This window comes from Lobosporangium transversale, assembly GCF_002105155.1.
Source record: "Lobosporangium transversale strain NRRL 3116 chromosome Unknown BCR41scaffold_7, whole genome shotgun sequence".
In the NCBI taxonomy this organism is placed as follows: Eukaryota; Fungi; Mortierellomycota; class Mortierellomycetes; order Mortierellales; family Mortierellaceae; genus Lobosporangium; species Lobosporangium transversale.
This window is the reverse complement of record NW_019028985.1, coordinates 1-25,873: the sequence shown is the minus strand read 5'-3', so window position 1 is coordinate 25,873 and position 25,873 is coordinate 1. Positions and strand designations below refer to the sequence as shown.

At 41.3% G+C, this 25,873-nt stretch overlaps 8 protein-coding genes across 8 annotated transcripts; 5 read left to right on the top strand and 3 right to left on the bottom strand.

Moving 5' to 3' along the window:
• The first annotated feature begins 1,693 nt into the window (after positions 1-1,693).
• On the top strand, positions 1,694-2,589 carry BCR41DRAFT_219155 (hypothetical protein). The gene has a single exon (XM_022019999.1). It carries the CDS (start codon positions 1,905-1,907, stop codon positions 2,550-2,552), a length of 648 nt encoding a protein of 215 aa, XP_021884013.1. The 5' UTR covers positions 1,694-1,904; the 3' UTR covers positions 2,553-2,589.
• Positions 2,590-13,135: 10,546 nt separating this feature from the next.
• On the top strand, positions 13,136-14,630 carry BCR41DRAFT_419789 (hypothetical protein; the record flags this gene model as incomplete). Its single annotated transcript, XM_022029813.1, has 2 exons — positions 13,136-14,164; positions 14,251-14,630. The coding sequence occupies exons 1-2, from the start codon at positions 13,171-13,173 to the stop codon at positions 14,628-14,630; spliced, it is 1,374 nt and encodes a 457-aa protein (XP_021884012.1). The 5' UTR covers positions 13,136-13,170.
• A 1,249-nt stretch (positions 14,631-15,879) lies between these two features.
• Positions 15,880-17,184, bottom strand: BCR41DRAFT_219035 (hypothetical protein). The gene has a single exon (XM_022019997.1). It carries the CDS (start codon positions 16,971-16,973, stop codon positions 15,918-15,920), a length of 1,056 nt encoding a protein of 351 aa, XP_021884011.1. The 5' UTR covers positions 16,974-17,184; the 3' UTR covers positions 15,880-15,917.
• Positions 17,185-17,622: 438 nt separating this feature from the next.
• Positions 17,623-18,580, bottom strand: BCR41DRAFT_219049 (hypothetical protein). Its single transcript, XM_022019998.1, has one exon. It carries the CDS (start codon positions 18,300-18,302, stop codon positions 17,679-17,681), a length of 624 nt encoding a protein of 207 aa, XP_021884010.1. The 5' UTR covers positions 18,303-18,580; the 3' UTR covers positions 17,623-17,678.
• Positions 18,284-19,159, bottom strand: BCR41DRAFT_368346 (hypothetical protein; the record flags this gene model as incomplete). The annotated part of the gene is made up of 2 exons (XM_022026376.1): positions 18,284-18,883; positions 18,971-19,159. 2 exons carry the CDS (start codon positions 19,157-19,159, stop codon positions 18,284-18,286), a joined length of 789 nt encoding a protein of 262 aa, XP_021884009.1.
• A 566-nt stretch (positions 19,160-19,725) lies between these two features.
• BCR41DRAFT_347981 (hypothetical protein) lies at positions 19,726-21,276 on the top strand. Its single transcript, XM_022023201.1, has 5 exons — positions 19,726-20,024; positions 20,144-20,182; positions 20,284-20,383; positions 20,543-20,727; positions 20,825-21,276. The coding sequence occupies exons 1-5, from the start codon at positions 19,780-19,782 to the stop codon at positions 21,216-21,218; spliced, it is 963 nt and encodes a 320-aa protein (XP_021884008.1). The 5' UTR covers positions 19,726-19,779; the 3' UTR covers positions 21,219-21,276.
• A 359-nt stretch (positions 21,277-21,635) lies between these two features.
• BCR41DRAFT_368344 (hypothetical protein) lies at positions 21,636-23,038 on the top strand (the record flags this gene model as incomplete). The annotated part of the gene is made up of 4 exons (XM_022026375.1): positions 21,636-21,789; positions 21,927-22,024; positions 22,332-22,516; positions 22,618-23,038. 4 exons carry the CDS (start codon positions 21,636-21,638, stop codon positions 23,036-23,038), a joined length of 858 nt encoding a protein of 285 aa, XP_021884007.1.
• A 729-nt stretch (positions 23,039-23,767) lies between these two features.
• BCR41DRAFT_332886 (hypothetical protein) lies at positions 23,768-25,384 on the top strand. Its single transcript, XM_022021865.1, has 5 exons — positions 23,768-24,076; positions 24,208-24,246; positions 24,362-24,461; positions 24,643-24,827; positions 24,922-25,384. Exons 1-5 carry the CDS (start codon positions 23,832-23,834, stop codon positions 25,331-25,333), a joined length of 981 nt encoding a protein of 326 aa, XP_021884006.1. The 5' UTR covers positions 23,768-23,831; the 3' UTR covers positions 25,334-25,384.
• The last annotated feature ends 489 nt before the right edge of the window (positions 25,385-25,873 follow it).

Below are 25,873 nucleotides of genomic sequence, written 5' to 3'. Positions count from 1 at the left end.
GAAAACGATCACTCTTCCTCGGCCACCAAGATAACTGATGAGTTGACCTCTCTTTCGTCCTCTGTTCTTACTTCCGGACTTGAACGGCTCTCCTCTACCCCAGAACCTGGTTCATTCTCTCCCACTTCTGAACCTGGTTCGTTCTCTCCTACTTCTGAACCTGGTTCGTTCTCTCACACTTTGGAATCCCCTCATGGTAAATTTTCTCAGTCTCCCTCCCCTCTAGACATGTCTCATAAAAACGACCTCTCCAATTCTCAGAGGGATTACATGCATGAACATTCGCCACTTTTTCCAAATGGAGATGTAACATACTTTCTCGACATGAATGCCGATGAGGGTCCTTCTGATACTAATGTCGGGTGGGCTATGTTAACATATAGTCACAGTGAAGCGAAAAGGGGAGAAAAAAGTATTTCAAATCCTGTTTGGGTGTGTATCATTGTCCGGCCCCTGGGTGTATGTGTCACAGTAGACCAAAGCTTCCTCGAGCTGGAAGAAAGAAACATTGTCTGCCATTACCTGAAACAAAGACTTGTCCCCTGCACTAAGTCCAGCTCGCCCATGTGCCCTGCATGGCTACGTTGTCCATAGCATTCTCTCCTCACGACGCCACAGAACCAAAAAAGGCAGAGCTATACCACCAAGGTGTACACGATCATATCAAACCCCACTTTTGGAAGCCTGATTTAAAGTCGTTGAAGAAACTGAAAGATATCATCGCCGTAAACCCAGCCTCCAAACCAAAGAATCTTCTAGTCGGCACTATTGATCGCCCTTCTGTCGCAAATATTCACCCTTCCCTTGGGAATCTCAATACAGTTGGTTATTATAGGAGATCATTCTTAAAAAACAACGACCTTTCACTAGGGGACATTTTCAAGCTGGAGGAATCAGTTAAGGAACGTTTCTTTAGCTCCACAAGCCTTTCATCAAAGGATGCACATATCACCATCCAAACTAGCTTCATGAAGGAACAACAGTGCCAGTGGATTGATACTGGCTTTCAAAGTGATTCAATTCATGGATTTGTAGTAGACACGAAATTCCAAGACATTAACGTTACGTTCACGTCAGGAAAATGCAAGATTCTGAATAGGAACGTACCAATAGCCATATCGATAATGTTTGATATCGCAAGAGCACTACAAGAAGCACTTTTTGGTTTTTCTGAAATCCTTTGCATACAAAACTTTTGACGATTTCAAAGAACACTTTCCTGGAATGACCTGCGATTTGTCGGAGGCCGAAAGAAAGGGCTTTATACTAGCCTTAAAGGAGCAATTCGCCATTCATGGTGAAGAAATTGATTTAAGTGGTCTCTATTAATTTTGTCATGTTCATCAAGCGCTCACTGAACAGGACTGCATGGAATGGAGCAACAATTCCAGCAGAAGACAGTGCAGAGTTCATGAAACTTGGGATAGAGTTACTCGATGATTCAATCTCGGTGAAGCAATTTGAGGCTACTGTCACTAGCATTCGTGTCAGGTTCAAGAAGATTGGGCCATGGATTGATTGGTATCTCAACCCTTCTCGTGGTAAATTGCTATTCCCAGCCCTACGTGATATTGAAAACCCCAAACTTTCCGATAACACAAATGCACAAGAAGGTATTGGCAATGACTTCAAGACAAGCAGCGGCGAGAAGAACTTGTCAATATTATCGGCGGTGCGTCACATACAGTACATAGGTATACGGACTTGATTAAAGACGACTTTAATAGAGTTATCTCAGGGATGAGCATTCGGTATCAATCCTCTAGTAGTCGCTCCCCAGCCCCAAAGAAGTCGAAAGCATTGAGAACGTCAATGATGGAAGACCTCCAGAGCTCGGTGCTCCGTGCATCAGCTCCAAGAAGAAACGTATTGGACGACCACGAGGAAGCAGGAATAAGGCACCAATGTTTTGGTCCAAAATTGAGCTTTCGATAATTGGGACTCCTTGGGGGATCAGTTACAAGAAATTTGCAGCAACAAATTCCTGTCCTCTGGATACAACGCTCATGATTTGGTACCTTCTTCATCGATCTGCCGGTATAGAACTCCCTATGCATGTGAGAGATAAGCCAAGGAATATAAGTAATACCAAGAATGTTGACAAATCCCTGACGATAGGTGGCATATTTCAGAATATTGTGGCAGCAATCACAAGAGGCGAGCATCATAGGGCAAGATGGCTGTTTTGTATAGAATTGTTGAACATGTCACCTGAAGGACAAGTGGATTTGTTTGGGAGCATCGATAAAACATTTCTCGAGCCACTGAAGGATGTATTCAGCATTCAATGGAGGAATCGCACCACCTGCTCCTTCAAGCATTGTCCGAAGGGAGAAAAAGATGAAGAAGAAGATGCCGTCACAAAGTACATAGAGGGCGTTGCTCAAGGATCATCACTTACACAAGATATCATTAGAAGTTTTGGTGTTAATGATACATTATTGAGATGTTTTTCGTATATTAGAAGTCAAGGAGATCAAAAGTTGTTTTTATTATTGTCAAACGAGAGCCTTTTATCAAGGACTCTCTATGACCGTCACATGATATTCTGACCTTATGAATAAAAATGGAAGTGCACCTGAGGTGCACTCCCAAGCCTCGGTACGTAACAACTCCCCCCCAGATTTTAAGGTAAGGTTATTGCCGTTATAACTCGAGGTAAGAGGAAAAAATAGAAAAACCTCTGAATGCTAGAGAAAACTATGAGGAAAAATGGACTAAAAACCTCTCTATGAGCTACACTGTAATTGATTGGAGGAAAAAATAAACCTCTTAGAGGGTAAAAAAATTTAAACCTCACGTGAGACCTACTAAGGTCTGCTATAACAACCTGTCTTTCTTTTTCTCTTGTAAAGATTAAAGAGACAAATACATCATGGAAACCATAGTCAGCGAATGAGTCATGGAGCCTCTACAACGTTGTGTAATTTAGAGCAGCCATTGGATAAGGATATGTTTTGCGGGGAATGCAGGCGGTTAATTGTATAGCATGTCAAAATGTAGAAATCTCATTGGACCTTTTTGTCAAACAGAGATCACAAAAGATCACGCCATCTGCCTCCCCCAGAAGGACGAATGAGGTTTCTCAAAGCGAATGATGAGGAGCAAGGAAATGAAATTAGAAATCGTCAAACGATTGCTCATTCCTTCATTCCTCATTTCAACTTTAGACACTCTCAAACGCCTTCTTACACAAACAAATATACCTTGCAATTCAGACCACAGCCTTTTGTAAATCATTATCATTATGTCTTCTAACAGCACCCCTTCTTCTCCATCGTCTGGTGCCTCAACGCTTTTTGAGCGTGAGGACTATGAATTCATTCCAGCGGAACTTTCTTCAACTTCGTCTTCGCCCGTATTGGTAGAGGCTTCAGACGTGGAGGGTGTCAGCAACTCCGAAGAAGATAAGGAGGACGAGAGCAGCTACGACGCTGAGGACGACGAATATGATTACGAGTGTGAGGAGGATCTGTGGGATAGCGACGAGGGAGTTCGTGCCTGGAAAAAGGCACATCACCAGTTTTACCACCCAGAGTCACGGAGCCGCTCAGCCTCTCTGGAGATCCCAGGACCTCGTCCTAGCAGGAAGCGAAAGGAGCCCTCTAGCGATGAAGAATCATCAAGCAGCGAAAGCAGCGAGGCAGAATTGTCAAGCTGCGGAGTATGCACGACTCTCGGGAAGAGAAGACGTTTGATGGTGGAGAGTGGCGATGATTCCGCTAAGAGTCGCCTTCAAAGAGAATTTGCATGGGCTAAGAGGTATGAACGCCTCTATAAGAAATATACTAAGCTGCGCAGGCAAGCAGAGAAGTATAAAACTATGCGAATGCGTGTAGAGAAGGTTGTGGACTCTCTTAGCTCTCAATTACCATCGCATCCAGTCGCTAGTTGCGATTGCTGCAAAGGAAAGAATAAAGCTGATGGTTGCTGAGTAGGTTGTAGAAAAAAAAATAATAAAAAAAAATAATAAAAAAAAAAAAAAAAAAAAATTATTGCTATGAGGACATGTATCTATTCTTTTGTCGTCATGTTGGAGAAAATTTATTTGCACAAAAACTCCATTGCTACACGCAGTGTATACTTCCGCGTAGTCTTTTATTTATTGCATGCGTTTGCTTTTGGACCTAGTGTTTCTGGTTCTAGATTGTGCTGGCTGTCTAATCAGATTTTTGTCTTTGAGCTTTTGGATTCTTGCTTGAGCCCTTTTCACTTTATCGTCTTGTTTAGCACGAATGTGAGGGTTGCTTTGATTGAGACGTTTCCAGTACTGTCTGATGATTAGATCAGAATCGAAGTCTTCATACGTTAACTGCGAGTTTTCTGAGGAGTCATATCCTTTCCACTTCACAGTGTACTTCACTTCCCCTGATGTGAAATCGTGGTCAACTATAGATTCGACTTCATAGGACTCATCACTTGGAACATCAAGTGCCTGTGTGACTAATTTGAGTTGCTCAGGGGCAAAGTTGCGTAATAATTGACTATTGGTGGCATCTAGTAAAGTATAGCTACCATTTTCTGTTCTAGCCATTACTTTGTATGGTCCATGATATTTAGGCGCAAGCTTGCCTTCCGCTAATGGATCCCTCGTCATGACAAATGACCCTGGAGGAAAATCTATAATGCGGTGGGTGCGATTAAATTTGGAGATCATTTTACGTTGTGTGTCTGCACTCTTTTCAGCGATGGCTGGATAAACCAAATTGGTTAAATAATCCAATCGATCATTAAGCTCCTTGTCAGACAAAAGATGGGACTCAGCTGATGAAAAGTCCGTCAGACCCGCAAATGATCTGCCATAAAATAATGAGAATGGTGTAGAGCCATGTAGGCTGGCGGCCTTGACGTTTAATTGTAGTTGAGTCATGGGTAAATATTTGTCCCATTCTTCCTCATGGCCTTCAAGCTGCTTCTGGATATTCTCCTTGAGAGCTCGAACAAACCTTTCGGCTACACCATTCGATCTGGGATGGTATGGAGTAGATAGTCTGTGATCTATCTTTAGCTTGTCATTCATGAGTTTGGAAAGTCCATTGACAAATTCAGTGCCATTATCGCTTTGGATGATCTTGGGGAACCCAATCATGCAAAATAACGAGAACAATCGTGCAGCAACTGTACTTGGCTCTTTGTTCGGTAATGCCTCTAGTATGACGAATCTTGTACAAACGTCTACCATCACTAACGCGAAATTGTTGCCCTTCGTGCTGGTTTTAAAAGATGCCAAATCAATGGCGATGTGTTCTCCTGGTAGATTCGCATGAATGGCTTTCAGGGGATGATACCCTTTGCGTACAATATTAAAATGCTGACATTTTCTGCACTGACTAACCCATTTAAGACAATCGTCTCTCAGTTTGGGCCAAGTGAACCCTTGCTCATGAATTGCTTTGACCATTGCATTTCCTCCTAGGTGGCCAAATTCATGTACTTTTTGAAGACATGCTACTCTTTTTTCTGCATCTAGGATGGTGTGCATGGGAGTATCCTCATTTTGAATGACATGAATATAGGAAGGCTCTGGACCGGATTGGGGTTGGGATATTTCTGCTACGACTTCACTTAAGTTATGTCTTCTGGCCGCTGCAATCGAGGGACTATTACTACCACTAGAAGCAATTAAATCAGATTGATTTTGCCATGGTTCCTCAGGGAATGCACGCGACAGAGCATCAGGGATCACATTTAATAGGCCGGGTCGATATACACATTCGAAATCATAATTGAACAGAGTTTCTTTCCAATTTGTTAATATCTGGGGTAACTCTTTTTGTTCATGAATGTACGTCAAAGGCCTGTGATCTGTATAGAGAGTGAATCTTCTTCCCCAAATATACTGATGAAACTTCATTAAGGCGAACACTATGCCTAAAAGCTCCTTTTTGTACGCGGGGTAATTCTTCTCCGATTTATGTAACGCTCTTGCCTGAAATGAAATGTAGTTGACTTTAGAATGGTCATCCCTGCCCATCGGTAACTGATAGAGCACTGCACCAATGCCTACGTTGGACGCATCTGTTGCAATATAGAATGGTGCCTCAAAATCAGGGAATGATAATACTGGTGCTGAGGCTATGAGGTTTCTTATTGCATCAAAGCTTCTCCTCTGTAAATCATTTAGCTCGAATGTACCTCTCGCATTACGTAGCTGATCAAGAGGAGCGGTGACAGTACTATAGAGAGGAATGTACTCTCTGAAATAATTAAAGAGACCAAGATATCGTTGAATCATCTTTTTGTTTGTAGGGTATGCCCATGATTGCACATTGGCTAATTTTTCCATGTTGACACCCCTGCCATGTTCGTTAACGACAAAACCCAACAACACCACTTCTGTACTCAGAAATTTACTCTTTTCTCGATTGATGATGAGCTTTACTTCAGTCAGTCTGTTTAGAACGACTTTGACATGTGCAAGATGCTCATCTACTGTTTTGGAGAAAATAATGATATCATCTACATAGACTCCACAATAGTGAAGATCACCTAGTAAATGAGACATTCCTCTTTGGAAGATGCTGGTGAGAGGCTTAAGCCCAAAAGGGGCTCTAGCGAACATGTATTGATTACCATTGTAGGTAAAAGCCGTGAGTGGCTGACTCTGTTCAGCTACAGGCATGCGATGATACGCTTGGGAAAGGTCAATGGCAGAAAAGAATTTATGACCAGCTACCTTTTGTTGAACCTCAGTGACTAAAGGTAGAGGGAAGTTATCTGTATCCAATAGCTGCCTATTCAGCGTTCTTGGATCAAGACATACTCTATACTTCATAATATTGCCTTCTAGATCCCTCCTAGCTGCCATCGTTAGAGAACTGTTGTATGGATTACCCTTTGGAGCAGGTACAATAACTCCTGTATCCCACCATTTCTGCACTGTTTTATCGACCTCATCTTTTTCGATTTGTGCATGAAACGGTCTAGATCTTTCTTGAATGACGCAGTCAGACTTCACTTTGAGGATCACCATCATGGAATCAAGCGTGCAGTATGATCTCGGGTCTACATTGGCATTTGCTTGAAGACATGGCTCAATAGCGTCCATGAATTTTTGTTTGATATCTAAAAACCCTTGTGTTGTCTCACTGGTAGGTGCTTCTTTAGGGATTACTGTAGGTTTCTCATCATTTGGAACCCAAGGAAAATCCTCTGTGATAGCTTGTGGTTGAGTTATCCCCGTGATAGCAAAGCCAAATCGGCTGAAAAGATCCATACCAATGATAAAATCGTAGTACTCTATGTCCATGACATATAGCTGACTCTCGGTTGATCTACCATTGCATGATAACTGCACCTTGTCACACGTAATGACACTTGCAGTATCTAAACCCTTTCTGATCATTGCGATTTTGGAGTTAGACAATTTACCACATCTGATATTGAGATCGTCTGCTACCTCTAATGCGATGAGCGATATAGTAGCACCCGGGTCTAGCAGGGCTGTACATTGCTGCCCCATGATATAAATAGGAACAGCTATGCGATTGTCACCCTTTGCAGGTCCTTTGAATGCATACACATCATTACTACTAAGTTTGGGAATCAAAGAATACTGTGAAAAGAACATGGTCTCTTTATTGTCACTGGAGCTAGCTAAATGAACTTCATCGGTAATGCGGGAGAAAGCACCAATTGTTTTGTTGAAGCTGTTCCCCTCACTCCTGCCTTTAAAGATGCCATTGCCTGTATTGGGCTGGCTCTTCGGGCCGTTCTTCTTTTCGTCCATTCTTTTATACCAGCATTGACGAGGGTCATGCTTCTTTTGCATCTCTTCACAGCGCTTGGTGTAGGTACATGGCTTGAAAGTCAGCTTTTGTTTCTTGCTGCTGTCCTCTTCGCCCTTCGAGTCATGTACATAACCACGCTTAATTTTGGAACTTCGTCTCTCGACTTGTTCCATCTTGCCAAGGTTAAGCATCTTGTCTGCGGTAGGTTTACCACAGAACCTCTTGATAATTCTCAGACTGTGGTTGGTTTTCGTACCTGGCCACGCGCCTGGAACCGATTGGAGGTATTCCAGATACTTCTTGATGGAACCCACGTTCCGAAAGGACTTGTACTTCGATTTGATGGCTTGATAGCCAACATCGGACAAGCAATAAGCTATGCGCCCTGCAAGCAAGGTACACATATCATCCGACAAATCTAGTGATTCAATCAAGGGTAGAACTCGTGCTGCAAAATCAGGGATTGTTTCACCATCTTTGAGACGTACCTCTAACAGCTCGTTCACAAGATCGAGCTCGATCTTGTCAAACTCAAGAGTTCTATAGACGCAATCCTTGACGCGATCCCATGTTCTCTCAGATTGAGGAAACTTCTGGATACGCTCCTCGTAGTCTAGCGTGGCCCTGTCTACTTTGCTCAACGACAAGGACATATATATCCAAGCCATCTTCTCAAATAGGATGCCTGGTAAGCTACGTTGGTAGAACGATTGAAAGGTTTTGAGAAAATACCTGACTTTCCTAGCCAATTCCTTCATTATGTCCTCTCGAGCGGTCCTTGACAAATCTAACTCAAGAACTGGGTAGTCCTTGAACTTCGAGCCGTTGATCTGGCTGTAGTCGACATCCTTGGATTTAGGGTCAAGTGGGATGTACTCCAACTTGAAGGTTTGGTAAATAAGGAAATATTCCTTGTTGTCGGAACTATTCCATTTAACGTGGAATTCTTGTCCACGCGGCTTTGACAGCGCTGGTGGTTCAATTGACGCAATCGGTCTTGAACCACCGTCCAAAAGGGCCAGATCGTGCTTCATGCAATTGATCTCTTCCTTTAGAGGAACGATGTCGGCCTCCAAACTGTCCCATATTTCCTGTCTCTTGTTCTTGAGTCGCATCAAGGCATCGGACTTGAGGTTGGAGTCTATATTAAGACCCCTGATCGTGCTACTAGCATTATGATACCTGGACGCAAGCAACAGCCGGATTGAAAGCAACTTCTTCAATCTTGCTTCATAGCTCCCCAAGACTACAACTGGATCGTCCTGGTCTGGTCCCATGACTACTTCCTCTGAAGTTCTATCGCCAACCTGCTCTTGTATATCGATCATAGCCATGAGCTTGTTCAGTTCTTGCACTTTGTCCTGCAAGTTAGCATCGTGATCAGCGACAGCTTGATCTGTCCCGTGCTGAACAGACTGTCGTGGACTTTGTGCTCCCTCCGAGTAAGCATTGGGCCCTGAAGGATGATCCAAGTTCTGCTCGTTTGAGGAAGAACCGATGTTCGCGAGGCCGGATGGATTCATTTTTTGTTGACAGGGATGGATTTACGACGGATGTTTGAAAAAAAAATTTTTTTGATACAACTCTGTGTAGGACCTTGAAAAAATGAGATGTTTTTCGTATATTAGAAGTCAAGGAGATCAAAAGTTGTTTTTATTATTGTCAAACGAGAGCCTTTTATCAAGGACTCTCTATGACCGTCACATGATATTCTGACCTTATGAATAAAAATGGAAGTGCACCTGAGGTGCACTCCCAAGCCTCGGTACGTAACAGAAGCGCGTCTCCGCTTCAGTCAAACAAGTATAAATATGATAGATTTGTAACATAGTAAACCTCAGTCTGCAATAAAACTATTCTTGAATCTCCTAAGTTCATTCTTGTTCCTAAATCACTTACCTTCTCTTGCACTCGTCCTGTCAGTCCTTGACATAGAGTCAGATCTGTGCTGTTCGCTCTTTTTGGTTAGACCTTTTCAAGTATAAATGGTTTGCTTAACAAAATTCATGCAATTGAAAAGGACTAATCAAAAAGAGCAAACAGCACATGTGTTACGTCCTGAGACTAGGGAGTGTACCCAAATGGAGCACTCCCCTTTTTATTCAAAGATCAGAGCAATTAGTGACGGCTATGTTGGAGCCTATATAAGGCTCCGACCTAGCTAAAATAATAAACAACTTTTGATCTCCTTGACTTCCGACTTACCATAAAATATTTCAACATGGAGTCCTGTGACATACGTATCAATCACATGTAAGTAGTAATTTCACTTATCAATTATTAGTTGTCAATTAGAGATTGTCCTTCACCCTATTTATATAAGTAGGAGGAGGTGATCAATAAAGGGATGAATGTTTCTCATTCACTTTCCAATCCATATTATTCATATTGATCACCCATATCTCTCAAGTCCTCGCCAGAAAGTCATGAACAAATATATTTTTAAAGTACTCAATTTGAATTAATATTTGCAAAAACATAATTTTACGTACGGAGCTTGAAAAGGACATATTTTTTTTGAATTATGGTGCGTGCCAAAACTGATGCAATAATTTGCATTTTTTAACATTCATTCCTCATTCTCCTTTTCCTTTCTAATGATCTTCCCTACCATCACCGCTTCTCATTCTCATTTGTCTCACCTTCGTAGACTGTCATCGCTGTTCTCATCAATGACGCAATTAGCGAATAATCGCCATTTGTATAGTCATGTCTCATTGCATCAGTTTTGGTAAAAAGTACATGTCAGGTTTGTCCATCCCTTACTTCTTTCTTATTCTTTATTCTTTCTTTATAGCACCATCACCACTGATACACCAAGCGACACTCTACATATCTGCCATATCTTTATCATAACATGAAATCATTATCCAAATCAACTATCCAAAATGCAACTGCTCTACTTCATCAGGGAAAGTCTTCCAGAGAAGTGTCAAAGAGTTTAGGGATATCTGTTACCTCAGCTCAAAGGATTAGGAAAAGAGGCAAAGAAAGTATTCCAGTGCTGAGAGGGGGCCGACCCTGCAAAGTTACTAAGAAAACGAAGCAGCTTTTATCAAGATTTTTTGACATGGGTGTATTGGAGACCCTAAAAGATGGCCAACAACTTGTTCAATTGAGGGAAGGAGTGCAGGTTAGTAAATCGAGCATCAGGAGGTTCCTTATGCAGGATGATATGGGGGCATATGTAAAACAGAAGCAGCCTGATCTGACGAAGAAGCAAATCTATGCTCGATATAATTTTGCAAAGGATCACTTGGACTGGACTCTAGAAGACTGGAAGAACGTCATGTTCTCAGATGAGACCATCTTTAGCAGAGTTGGGTCCTGCGGAAGAAAGTACTACTACAAGCATCGATGGGATAAAACTCTACGAGCACATCATATCAAAAAGACAAGGCAAGGCGGTGGAGGCAAAATGATGTTCTGGGGTTGTATAACTTACTACGGACCAGGCGATGGCTGCTGGCTCCAAGAGAAGGTGGATTCGGTAACATACGTCGACGTTCTCAAGGATTATATCTTTAAGTCCAGGGATTACTACTTGATGGATAAGGACAAATTTATATTTCAGCAGGACAATGCTAGGATTCATACCGGAAGAATAGCAATGACCTATATCCAAAAGTCTAAGATACCTCTCATGGAAGGGCCAGCAAACTCTCCTGACATCAACCCAATAGAAAACATATGGGCATACATGAAGGTGCAGTTGGATCATTATCCAGACAAGGCAAAGAATATGGAGGATCTCTGGGAGAGAGTCCAAGACGTATGGACACATATCCCTCCTGAATTCTTACACAAACTATACTGCGGTATGCCGAAGAGGATGAGGGAGTTATATAAGGCTAAAGGAGGGAACATCGTTAGGGGAAAGGAGAAGTAACAGGAATAAATAAAAACAAGAAGTTGTTAATTGCCATAATAGATGCAATGAGATGCTGAAAGCAAATTGCAATTAAATGCTAATTAGGCCACTGATGGCGATGACGATGAGACTCCATGGAGGTGAGACAAATGAGAATGAGAAACGGTGGTGGCAGGGAAGATCATAAAGAGGAAGAAGGAGAATGAGGAATGAATGTTGAAAAATGCAATTTATTGCATCAGTTTTGGCACGCACTATAGATACAATAGAAAAAAAAAAATTCTTAAAATTCTTGATGTCCAAAAATGGAAGTATTCTATTCAATATAAAAACGTGGCAAATATATCTGTTCATGACTTTCTGGCGAGGACTCTATGCAACTGGATCAATTGGTATGGATCCGAAGAAATGCGAGAGTTGTTACACGGAGCTTGTGAGCAACCACAGGCAGTCGGTATAATTTGCCAAGTGGACATGGACACAAACCTGTCTGTCATGCAATCAGCAGTATACAACTGGATCAATTGGTATGGATCCGAAGAAATGCGAGAGTTGTTACACAAAGCTTGTGGGCAACCACAGGCAGTCGGTATAATTTGCCAAGTGGACATGGACACAAACCTGTCATGCAATCAACAGGATCAGTTGGCTCAGTTGTGAAAAAGTAAGGAGTTTTACTTCAAATTGTGTACAGTGGAATCTCGATAATTGTACACTTTTGTACAATTTTCGAATTTGCTATATTTCTCGGTTATTGATTGGCTAAGAAGCCCACAATTCATGAAAAACTATTCTAAAAATCCTCTGCTGATTCCTCTACTCCAGTTGAGTGTGGGTTTTTTTGAATACTTTTTTTTAAAAGAGTAAGGCTCTTAGCCAACCAATGGCCTAGAAATATATCAAATTTGAAATTTGTACAAAAGTGTACAATTATCGAGATTCCACTGTATTTAAAAATACAGCATTTTAATTGTTCGATCTGTTTTAAAATAAGCTTTAGAGTCCTTGCCAAAAAGTCATGAACTCATATATTTTTTGGACTTTTAAATTGAATAAAATACTCTCACTTTTGGACAGAAGGAAACACGTACAAACTCAAAATTAAATTTTTACGGGAGCGTTTTCCTCAGACTCGCTCTCCTCTTTCACATCAAACATGCTTCTAGTATCTGGCGTAAGATCCACTGTTTCAATACTGCGAGTAAAGTAGGTTGGCAATGAGGATGAGGTAGAAAATGAGATCGAGGATGGGATTGTCCATTCCCAGTAAATTCCAGTACTTTTAATCAAAAGCGACGATTGAATTGATTTGGTGGCCATCAAGTCATTCATTCTATTCGAAAAGTATATGAATTTCTGTCTTCGTACGTAAATTTTGTTTTTCGAATTTTAATTCAAATTGAGTATTTTAAAATATATCCAGTTCATGACTTTCTGGCAGGACTCTACAATACGTTTTGTCTGGCCACTGTACATTTTACTCAAATTATTCAGATCTCTTGATATACACACTCTTCTCTCCTTCTCTTCACCTCTTCACCTCTTCATTTTCTCGCCCTCAACTTCCCAATGCAGCGTCCTCCAAGGTGTCCATTCGATATCAAGCGATGCACATTCCCTTCAGATGCTCCAGAAAGTGCAAGAAAAACGCACAATAGTACCTATCACTCACCTCAACCTGTCGTATTTAAATCAGAATACACCATCGAAACTTTTGTTGTGCATCGTGACCCCAGTTGCGGATACGCCTATCCTTGCCCACATCCCAAATGCAACCACGCTTCGCTTCTCGCGTCAGCTCCAAAGAAACATCACAAAACATGCAGATATTTCCGGGAGCAATATCCCATCGGTGCTGTTCTCCATGCCAGCCCTATTTCTTCTGAAGAGGTCAATACCCGAACCAACGCTATTTCTTCTGAAGGGGCGAATACCCGAACCAACGCTATTTCTTCTGAAGAGGCCAATACCCGAACCAACGCTATTTCTTCTGAAGAGGCAAATATCCATCCCACCAGTGCTGCTCTCTCTAGTGTTCCTGTTCTTACCTCTGCCTGTGGCCATGTCTCTGACGGGGATGGCGTCTCTGACGAGGATGGCGTCTCTGACGGGGATGGCGTCTTTGACAAACCTGCTCCTAAAGCCATAAGGAATCGTATTTTTCCTTCACCCTCACCTCATTCCAGCAGACATTACTCACCAGGGATCATAGAGCACCGGAGGTTACGGGCGCTAGATGAGGCCAATACTGACTTAAAGGAGATCTGTTCAGATTTCTTTGAATCAGCGCAAAAACTTATTGTTGGATTTAGCGATAAGATCCATACACGTCTAATCCAAACCGTTGAGTCCGGCATAAATGAATTTACAAACAAGCTCGAAGACAAAATGGCAAGCAATACAAGTGCCGTGGTCCAACTGCATGACGAGTTCAGGAAGTACGCCAACAATGAGGTCAAAATAAACGAAAGTGTAAACAGAAGAATGACAGTTCTTGAGGATATGATGAAAGAGATGAATGAAAGGCTCATAATAATGAGTACAGTTAAGACATCTACTCCAAGTAAGCTTTGCATCTCTATCGCGATCATTCTGAATTTATGAGAAGCCTACATAAATCTAACTTTGGCATGTTTGCTTGCTCCTTAGTCCATCGTGGTTCTTTGGCTGGTGATAGCTCCTCCACCAATGATTCCGATGGACCGCGACAACAATTAAAAAGGCGAATGAGAGATATGAAGCCCTACAAGTTCCGTGAGGAACTGAGCTCCCTAAATCAGCCACCATTGCCGTCTACTATAAATTCTGCCAAGCTTGTATATGATGAGGAACAATTAAGGCTAATAGAGGAGGAGAAGAGGAGAGAAGAGGAGGAGAGGATGAGGGAAGGGGAGGAAGTTGAAGAGGAAGAAGTTGAGGATCATCTGTACAAGCAATTAAAGATTGAGCAACCGAGCAGCAAGCGTTTACGAACACAGTATGAACCAGAAACACCTGAGGTTTCATTTGAAAAAGATTACCAGGAATAAAAGAGAATGGATCTTATATATAAATTTATATATTTTTATACATCGCGAATTTACCTGCATGTTGATTGTCTCCATTTGTAAATATATAAAACTTTTTTCTTTTGGAAAGATCCTACTGGAGATCTAAACAAGAGGATCATCTCCTGTAGCCTTTTGCCTTCCTGGCATAAATGTAATTTTCGATAATTCTCCTGCAGCGCAGTCGATCTTGTGCCTACGGTCCATATCAATTTTCCTATTTTCAGTTGCTTCGATGAGACTACCAATGGTGCTCACAACATCACGACAGATCTAAAGCAGCTCAAATTTTTTTTTTTTTTTTTTTTTTTTATGAAAATCAGAGCGCACAGGGGATGGGATAAGAGGTCCTCGCTCTCCGAGCTCAAGGAGGGATCTCACTGGTCCAAACAAACCACTGCTTTCCCACATCCACCCCTCGTAGTCAACATGGCCAAAAACAAGAAAGGAATCAACTTGAATCCAGGGCTTAAGGCTTGGGTAGTCAATATGCAAAATCACGAATGCTCCTTATTTTTTTTAGTAGCAATGAAAAAACGAGGGAAGTCACAGTGTAGCTCTGCCTCATATCTTACCTGGGTATCAGCTAATAAAATTTAATAAAAGACATTGAGAACGTTTGTAATGGTTTACAAACTTTACATGATATATTAAGATACATATCTGGGATGTTTTCTAGGCTTGAGGTCAAGGGGATCAAAAGGTTGTTTTTATTATTGTTGTCAGACAGACGGGAGCCTTTTATTAAGGTCCCGTCATGGCCGCCACACAATTTTCTGACCTTATAAAGTGTCCCTGAGGTGCACTCCCAAGCCTCGATACGTAACACTGTCTATATCTAGTTCTCAGGGGACACAAGTGACATTGCGGTCTCATATTCTTTCGGTGCAAGGCGAAGAAGACATGATTGACGGAAATGATATGACACTGTGTTTGTATATCTTTTCTCCTGATTGGTATAGTATTTGTGCACAAGGCGTCTCTCACTTCGGTCAATGGTCTGCTCAGAGCAGGCACGTGTTGGGGCTCTACCTTTTCTGCTTATTTCTCTTACACATATCCCAATTGGATATTGGGGTCGGTTCCTATGCGATACTTGGGATGATGGTTTCGAAGAGGCCTCTTTTAAATTCATTGACTCACGAACAGGTTCACCAGCATCGTTCTCAATTGTCCTTCGCTTGTCAATGTGAGCTAGGTCATCCAAATCATCATTGCCAAAATCTGGCTCACATTCACTTTCTCTCAAATTATCTTGCCAACTCTGCTCTACTTCCTCCTCTCGAGTGGCTTCGGAACTATCTGAATCTTGGGAACATGAGTCAGTCCCAAGCTCGTATGAATCACCAGAGACAGTTGCTTCAACCTTGTAGTACCAAATATGAGAGATCTCAGCAGATAAATAGTTTGGCGAAATATTAGGTAAATCCACCCACTCCAACTTGTTGGCTGCCATCCCGTTATAATGCAGTGCCTTGCCTTTAGTAAATATAGTAGATGTAAAGTGACTTCCTCCCAAAAAAAAATAACGGCGCCAAGCCGATACTCCACATCGTTGACCTCCAAAGTTATAGGAGGACAAAGACGTCCAAATGATCTGCCATGAGAAGTTAACGAGAGCATATAAGGCAGCTTCAATATACTTTTTTCCATTGTTGACCTGAACCCTGGACAGCTGTACACTGGAGAAGAACTCCTTCCATCGATGTCGATGATATCCTGAACTTCGAGTTTTTCTGCCCCAATTTTTTGAGCATCACTACTGCTTATGATGTGATTGCATGGTGATATTGTATCATTAACACCAAAACTTCTAATGATATCTTGTGTAAGTGATGATCCTTGAGCAACGCCCTCTATGTACTTTGTGACGGCATCTTCTTCTTCATCTTTTTCTCCCTTCGGACAATGCTTGAAGGAGCAGGTGGTGCGATTCCTCCATTGAATGCTGAATACATCCTTCAGTGGCTCGAGAAATGTTTTATCGATGCTCCCAAACAAATCCACTTGTCCTTCAGGTGACATGTTCAACAATTCTATACAAAACAGCCATCTTGCCCTATGATGCTCGCCTCTTGTGATTGCTGCCACAATATTCTGAAATATGCCACCTATCGTCAGGGATTTGTCAACATTCTTGGTATTACTTATATTCCTTGGCTTATCTCTCACATGCATAGGGAGTTCTATACCGGCAGATCGATGAAGAAGGTACCAAATCATGAGCGTTGTATCCAGAGGACAGGAATTTGTTGCTGCAAATTTCTTGTAACTGATCCCCCAAGGAGTCCCAATTATCGAAAGCTCAATTTTGGACCAAAACATTGGTGCCTTATTCCTGCTTCCTCGTGGTCGTCCAATACGTTTCTTCTTGGAGCTGATGCACGGAGCACCGAGCTCTGGAGGTCTTCCATCATTGACGTTCTCAATGCTTTCGACTTCTTTGGGGCTGGGGAGCGACTACTAGAGGATTGATACCGAATGCTCATCCCTGAGATAACTCTATTAAAGTCGTCTTTAATCAAGTCCGTATACCTATGTACTGTATGTGACGCACCGCCGATAATATTGACAAGTTCTTCTCGCCGCTGCTTGTCTTGAAGTCATTGCCAATACCTTCTTGTGCATTTGTGTTATCGGAAAGTTTGGGGTTTTCAATATCACGTAGGGCTGGGAATAGCAATTTACCACGAGAAGGGTTGAGATACCAATCAATCCATGGCCCAATCTTCTTGAACCTGACACGAATGCTAGTGACAGTAGCCTCAAATTGCTTCACCGAGATTGAATCATCGAGTAACTCTATCCCAAGTTTCATGAACTCTGCACTGTCTTCTGCTGGAATTGTTGCTCCATTCCATGCAGTCCTGTTCAGTGAGCGCTTGATGAACATGACAAAATTAATAGAGACCACTTAAATCAATTTCTTCACCATGAATGGCGAATTGCTCCTTTAAGGCTAGTATAAAGCCCTTTCTTTCGGCCTCCGACAAATCGCAGGTCATTCCAGGAAAGTGTTCTTTGAAATCGTCAAAAGTTTTGTATGCAAAGGATTTCAGAAAAACCAAAAAGTGCTTCTTGTAGTGCTCTTGCGATATCAAACATTATCGATATGGCTATTGGTACGTTCCTATTCAGAATCTTGCATTTTCCTGACGTGAACGTAACGTTAATGTCTTGGAATTTCGTGTCTACTACAAATCCATGGATTGAATCACTTTGAAAGCCAGTATCAATCCACTGGCACTGTTGTTCCTTCATGAAGCTAGTTTGGATGGTGATATGTGCATCCTTTGATGAAAGGCTTGTGGAGCTAAAGAAACGTTCCTTAACTGATTCCTCCAGCTTGAAAATGTCCCCTAGTGAAAGGTCGTTGTTTTTTAAGAATGATCTCCTATAATAACCAACTGTATTGAGATTCCCAAGGGAAGGGTGAATATTTGCGACAGAAGGGCGATCAATAGTGCCGACTAGAAGATTCTTTGGTTTGGAGGCTGGGTTTACGGCGATGATATCTTTCAGTTTCTTCAACGACTTTAAATCAGGCTTCCAAAAGTGGGGTTTGATATGATCGTGTACACCTTGGTGGTATAGCTCTGCCTTTTTTGGTTCTGTGGCGTCGTGAGGAGAGAATGCTATGGACAACGTAGCCATGCAGGGCACATGGGCGAGCTGGACTTAGTGCAGGGGACAAGTCTTTGTTTCAGGTAATGGCAGACAATGTTTCTTTCTTCCAGCTCGAGGAAGCTTTGGTCTACTGTGACACATACACCCAGGGGCCGGACAATGATACACACCCAAACAGGATTTGAAATACTTTTTTCTCCCCTTTTCGCTTCACTGTGACTATATGTTAACATAGCCCACCCGACATTAGTATCAGAAGGACCCTCATCGGCATTCATGTCGAGAAAGTATGTTACATCTCCATTTGGAAAAAGTGGCGAATGTTCATGCATGTAATCCCTCTGAGAATTGGAGAGGTCGTTTTTATGAGACATGTCTAGAGGGGAGGGAGACTGAGAAAATTTACCATGAGGGGATTCCAAAGTGTGAGAGAACGAACCAGGTTCAGAAGTAGGAGAGAACGAACCAGGTTCAGAAGTGGGAGAGAATGAACCAGGTTCTGGGGTAGAGGAGAGCCGTTCAAGTCCGGAAGTAAGAACAGAGGACGAAAGAGAGGTCAACTCATCAGTTATCTTGGTGGCCGAGGAAGAGTGATCGTTTTCTTGTGCCTGTGTAGAATAAAAAACGAGGGCAGCTTAGTAAATTATGGCCTCTTTTTTTAATACACTATAAGTATACATATTTTTGATACATACCTTTCCCCTCATGTAGAGGGTTGAGTCTTTTTCAAGGACCGGGGTGTTGTCCTTTGACCCCAAAAGAATCATAATCTTTTTGTGGAGATCCAAGTCTTTTTTCGATGGGTCTAAGTGTTCAGCCACAAGCCAAAAGATCCCTGTCAAAAGAGTGAAAGCAGATTCCGTGTTGATAGTAATGTTTGACATTTTGAAGGTGTTGTAGGATGATAGAGATTTATTGATAATTGATCCAAATGTTGCTATAGTTGGTTAGCTAAAAAAGTTTTATGGTAAGGAGATCAAACGTTGTTTATTATTGTTGCTAGGTGGGAGCCTTATAGATCTATAACAAAAAGAGGGCACCCATTTGGATGGATGCACTCAAGCCCAAGGAGATAACATTGGTTACAAGCCACAGTGTTGAAATTGGGTGTGTTCTCTATCTGCCTGCTGAGTGTGTGGATAACACACACACCCAAATCACACACACACCCTAGTTTCAATATTGTGGCTTGTAGCAATCAATTTCAAATAGCTGTTGTCATGTGACAAGTGGAAATTGAAGGTTTTCAGTTCTTGCTCTGTGTTTCGTGTGGTGCTGTGTATCCGTGCGGTGTCGACAGCCCTTGCTCTGTGTTTTCATTGGGTGCTGCCAATGTGCCAATGTGCCAATGTGCTGACACTCTTACTCTGTGTGTTTTCAACGTGACTACTGGGTGTACGCACACCCAAATCATTGGCACAGCATTTTTTTTTTCCTTTTTTTAATCATTCCCTCCTAGTTCCACACATTTTTTTGACGAACGCTCATAGCAAGCCTTTACGATATGGGAACTATTCCTGTTATCGATTTTAGTCTGTTTACCTCTGATCCCAAGGAATGTGCGCGGCAGATCGGTGAGGCTAGTAAAGACATTGGGTTCTTCTATATTAAGAACCATGGTGTCTGTCAAGACTTGATCGACCGCTTGTTCAGCTGTAGCAAGCGATTCTTCCAGCAACCACTCGAAAGCAAGAATCGATACCTCATGAAGGACTTAGTCCATGGATATTCCCCAATAAATGCCGAAACGTAAAGCCTGGGACAATATTAAGAATCAATGTATTTCTGTAAAGAGCTTAGAGTAAACTGACAGTTCCCCTCACTCTCCTCTTTTATCTATTATATTTTTTCCTGAATACTTATCAAAGCTTGGATCTCGAGAATCAGCGTCAAGGTGATTTGAAAGAGTATGAATAGTCTACAATGGCTTTTAGTATCTCTTTTTTTTATAGTGAAAAAAAGAAAGTTAATTGTGTATTCTTGACATATGAACATGGTTTTTAATTAGAACTTTCGATATTATGAAGCATACAATGAATGAAGAGTCAACAAAGTACTTTGTTCAAGGTGACGTGGCAGAGCAGGAGAAGGTTGTCAATTTCTACAAGGTAAGATAGGAAGTATCAGTCAGCAATCGACGTATTTTATTATCATTATCCGTATTTTAATATTGCAGCAGCAACACATAGAAGTCACCCGACAGCTTATTGATAGTACTATTTTTTTTTTTTTTTTTTTTTTCCCTTCGTTTTATTTGATACTAATAGACCCTCCATCGCCTCGCTAATAATATTCTGCAATGCTTTGCTATCGCATTGGAAATACCTGAAAGTGCGGGGGGCCGATATTTCTTTGACAATAGCCATCAATTGGAATCCCCTTGTCTCACTGATCTTCGGTTCCTACATTACCCTCCACAGAGTTGTGATCCAGAAACGCCTTTATGTGGAAGGTAACTTTGTGGGTGCATACGACAAACTTGGCTTCTTATAACCCACTAATGCTGCTGCGAGTTCTTTTTTTTTTTTTTTTTTTTTTTCCCGTCCTAGTCATACCGATTATGGCTCTGTCTCGCTTTTGATACAGAAGGATGTTGGTGGACTTGAAGTTCAAGCATCTAGGACTCATAAAGATGTACCTTGGATACCAGTGCCTGTAATCCCTAATGCCATTCTGGTTAACATCGGAGATCATCTCCAGATGTGGACTAATGGTTTGCTAAAGTCTACCAAGCACAGAGTTACTTATGATCCTCAGCAGCATTATCGTCCACGCTACTCGACCGGCTTTTTCCTTTTTGCCAATGCCGACACCAAGTTGGATCCTATTCCTTCACCCCTCATCACACAGGAAATGAGGGCTGAGGCTGTGGAGTTTGAGGAAGGCCGAAATATGACTGCAGGGGAGTATGTGGCATGGAGAATAAAGCGAACATACGCTTAGGATCATTGTATCAGATAGAATGCTAGGGCTTTTCACGCCCAATAAAAGAAAATAGGTCACTAGAGAGTATTATTGAGATTTGAAATGCATATGAGGATACATACATGACTGGGTGGGGTCTTACCCACTATCACTACCATTCCTTGACAGACTCTTACAGCAAACCCCTTACCATTACCTCCGTCCCTATTAGCAAATGAAGTCTACCTGCCTCGGGTCTGAAAGAGTGCGTACGACAAAATGATGATCCAAAGACGTCTTTAGCTGGAAGGTGGTTATGAAGGCGCATATATGACAGATTTGGTGTTTTAATAACGCGCTAATTCTACTACTGCAATGTGTTACAATCTTGAAAATTTTTCCTTCAAGTCTTCACTTATCATTTCTTGACGAACCCCCACAACATTTCTCCACATAATGACGTCCATCCCTGTTATCGACTTTAGTCTCTTTACTTCTCACCCCGAGGAGTGTGCACGACAGATTAATGATGCTAGCAAAGACATTGGATTCTTCTACGTTAAGAACCACGGTGTCTCTCAGAAGTCGATTGATCGCATGCTTAAATGCAGTGAGCGATTCTTTCAGCGACCACTCCAAAGCAAAAATCGATATCTCGTTGGGCCAAACATTACCGGATATGCTCCTATGAAGTCCGAAACGTAAAAGCTAGGACCGATATTGAGGGTCGCTAAAACTTTATAACAGCACAAAGCTATCTGACAAAACTTCCTCTCTCTTCACCACCTTATCAAAGCCTAGATCCTGAGCATCAGACTCAAGGAGATTTGAAGGAGTATGAGGATGTATAATGATTTATGATTTATATGGCCTTGAGTTAATATTTTATAATGAAAGAAAAGAATGAGAATCGAATATGCCTTCCTTGGTATGCTTTATTTAGAACATTCAATATTCCTAAAAGCACACTCGAAGATGAAACTACAAAATACTTTACTCAAGGCGATGTGGCTGATCAGAAGACAATCAGCAGCACCTTCAAGGCAAGAGAAAGATGGCGAACAGGATTCAGTATACGTTTAAAGAATATCTGCATAAAAAGTACACACTTCCCATGAACCCATTAAAAACATTTCTTTTGGTTTTCAATAGGACCTCAGTCGCCTCGCCAATGAGGTTCTGCAGTGCTTAGCTCTCGCATTGCAAATTCCCGAGAGCGCAGGAGGCCGACATTTCTTTGGTAAAAGCCATGACTGGGATGGTCCAATGCCTACCACTCTTCGGTTTTTACACTATCCTCCGCAAGATCGTGACCCAAAGTCGCCTTTAGCTGGAAGGTAGCCTTGTGAATATATATATGGCAAATTTGAATAATTTTTTTTTTTTTTTTTTTTTTTTTTTTTTTGACGCTGTAAGATATTTGTTGCTGCCATTCTAGTCACACTGATTATGGCTCTGTCACGCTTTTGATACAGAAGGACATTGGTGGACTTGAAATCCAACCATCAAGGACCCATAAGGATGCGCTTTGGATACCGGTGCCTATAATCCCTGATGCCATTTTAGTCAGCATTGGAGACCTTTTCCAGATGTGGACCAATGGTTTACTAAAGTCCACAAAGCACAGAGTTACTCACATTCCCCAGCAACTTAATCGCTCACGCTATTCTATTGCTTGCTTCCTTTTTCCCAATGATGACATCAAGCTGGAACCTATTCCTTCACCCCTCATCACGCAGAAAATGAGAGATGAGGCTATTGAGTTTGAGAAATGTCGGAATATGGCAGCAAGGGAGTATCTGGCATGGAAACTGGCGCAAACGTACGATTATGGTCGTATTCGTAAAGAAAATTCTTAAACAATATTTTTATTGAATAAAAGGTATTAATAGTATTAAATTAAATCTAATAGAATTATTTATTTTCGAAAAGCATTGTTTTTTGATTTAAGAGAAAAAGAAAGAAAAAAAAGCCAAGAGTAGCCAGGCAGCAGCCTATAATCTTATCATTTAGTACTCTCCATCAGTTGGTAAAGCAACGGTATGGTAAGTTTATATACAAGAGCTTACTCATGGATGCCCATTATATAGATTATAATGGGTCTTCATATTTGTTATCAAGGATATCAGTACGGGCTTCAAGATCCTCGTGAAGCTTCTGGTGGCTAAGGACATAGAACTTACGCCCTTATCGCCTGGCTGCAGCTGCCCCAACCGGAAATGTCGGAACGGTTTTTCTCTCTTGGGGAGGCTTAAATATTCAAGCCTAATGCCTGAAAGGTGCAATCTTTTTCAATCATTGAAATAGGGCTGATTAATTTTATAACCTTCCCTGCAGAGATCGGATCCTCGCAAAACCGACACCAACGCGTTTGGCGGCAGTATCCACAGCAATCCCTCATATGACACGAGAAATAAAAAAATCGCGGATGGCATAAGAGTGCGTAAGGAAAGAGGTTCTAGTCTCTTTATATTTTGATTAAGGGGATGACGAAGTTTTTGTGCCACGAGAACGCGCTTTGGCCAGGATGCATCTCGGAAGGTTTTTGTCCCTTCCCCTTTTTTTTTTTTTTTTTTTTTTTACTCATTCACACACGCATTCTCAACACCATCTGTCATCCTTTGGCGAATTTTTGGAATAAGTGTCCGCACTATGGCCTCTATTCCTATTATCGACTTTAGCCTCTCTGTCTCTGACCCCAAGGAGTGTGCGCGGCAGATCTACGAGGCTAGTAGAGACATTGGATTCTTCTACCTTAAGAACCATGATATCGCTCCGGAGCTTATCGATCGTATGTTTGACTGCAGTAAATGGTTCTTTGATAGGCCAGTCCAAGAAAAGAACCAATATCCCATCGGACCAAATAACTCTGGATACTCTCCTATGAAATCTGAAACGTAAAAAAAAAAAAAAAAAAAAAACGAAGGATAATGGTAAAAGCCATTACGACTTTTGTAGTAGCTACATGATATGTCTGACAATTTTCTTTACCCTTCGCTATATCCTCTTTTTTGAATACCTGCTATAGCTTGGATCCCGAGCATCAGACTCAAGGTGATTTGAAAGAGTATGAGGATTTTTAATGGCTTTAGTAAATATTTGTTGCGAAAAAAAAAAAAAAAAAAAAAAAAAAAATAGAACATGTATTCTTAACACATGACAATGTTTTTTTTTTTATTTAGAGCTTTCAATATTACCAAAAAGTCAATCGACGATGAATCAGCAAAGTGTTTTGTTCAAGGCAATGTGAAAGAGCAGGCAAGAGTCGGCACTTTTTTCAAGGTAAAATAGCAAATAATAATCAAGAATTAATCAGCAATCAATAAGCAGCAACATTTTTTTATAATAATACTGTTTCAAGAATAAGTAATAATAATGATAGTAATAGTAATAATAAAAAAGATGTTCAACATCTTATTAACAGTGTCTTTTTTCTCTCTCTTCATTTCCTTGATTTCAATAGGATCTCCATCGTCTCGCTATAGATATTATGAAATGTTTTGCCATCGCATTGCAAGTACCGGAGAGTGCAGGAGGCCAGCATTTTTTTGACAAAAGTCATGAATGGGATGAGCCTTCAGGCACCACTCTTCGGTTTTTACATTACCCTCCCCAGGATAGCGATCCAAAGACACCTTTAGCTGGAAGGTAATTTTATGAATGGACAAATGATCGGCCTCGGCAGGTTCTTTTTTATACCTTACTGATACCAATTTTTTTTTTTTTTTATTCTTCATTTTAGTCATACTGATTATGGTTCTATTACATTATTGATGCAGAAGGATACTGCTGGTCTTGAAGTTCAAGCATCTAGGATTCATAAAGACGTACCTTGGATAGCGGCACCTGTCATCCCTAATACCATTTTGATCAACATCGGAGACCATCTCCAGATGTGGACTAACGGTTTGCTAAAGTCTACGATGCACAGGGTCACTTATAATCCTCAACAGCTTCATCACTCTCGTTACTCGATTGCCTGCTTTATTCATGCTAATGATGACACCAGGCTGCGTCCTATCCCTTCACCTCTCATTCCACAGGAAATGAGAGCTGAGGTTGATGAGTTTGAGGCAGGTCGAAATATGACAGCAGGAGAGTATCTGACATGGAGACTAGAGCGAACATATGATTTTTGGAAGAGTGAAATCTGAAAAGTGGCTTTGAGTGTTGAATTGCTCGGAAAAGGAAGGAGAGAGCCGCTGTGCTTTTTTTTTTTTTTTTTTTTTTTTTTTTTTCAACACATTCGTTCGCCCAACCTCATTACTCCATCTTGAATAAATGACTACAAAAGTACCACCAAGCATACCAGCATCACTGTCACGCTCAGCCAAGCGGACATCCGTAAAGGACGGTCCTAGTCTTGAATATGCAAGTTTAATAAATATATACCTGACAATAATACTTATGATAAATTTAGTTATATATTTCCGCAATCAAGGTGTCTCCCATGTTTAGTTTCTAAACCAGCAACTGGCTTTTATTTTTATTTTTATTTTTATTTTTATATTTATTTTTATTTTATTCTTTATTTCCATTAGTTTTTAACTCGTGCACGGGTCTTGTCCCTATACCGTGATATTCAACGCACTCTCAAGGATGTTAAGGATCCACGGGATCGTATGGAGCTCCAGACTTGGGCTCGATCGGATTTTGAGCGTTACCGTCATGAAACAAATCCTGTATGCCCCCCC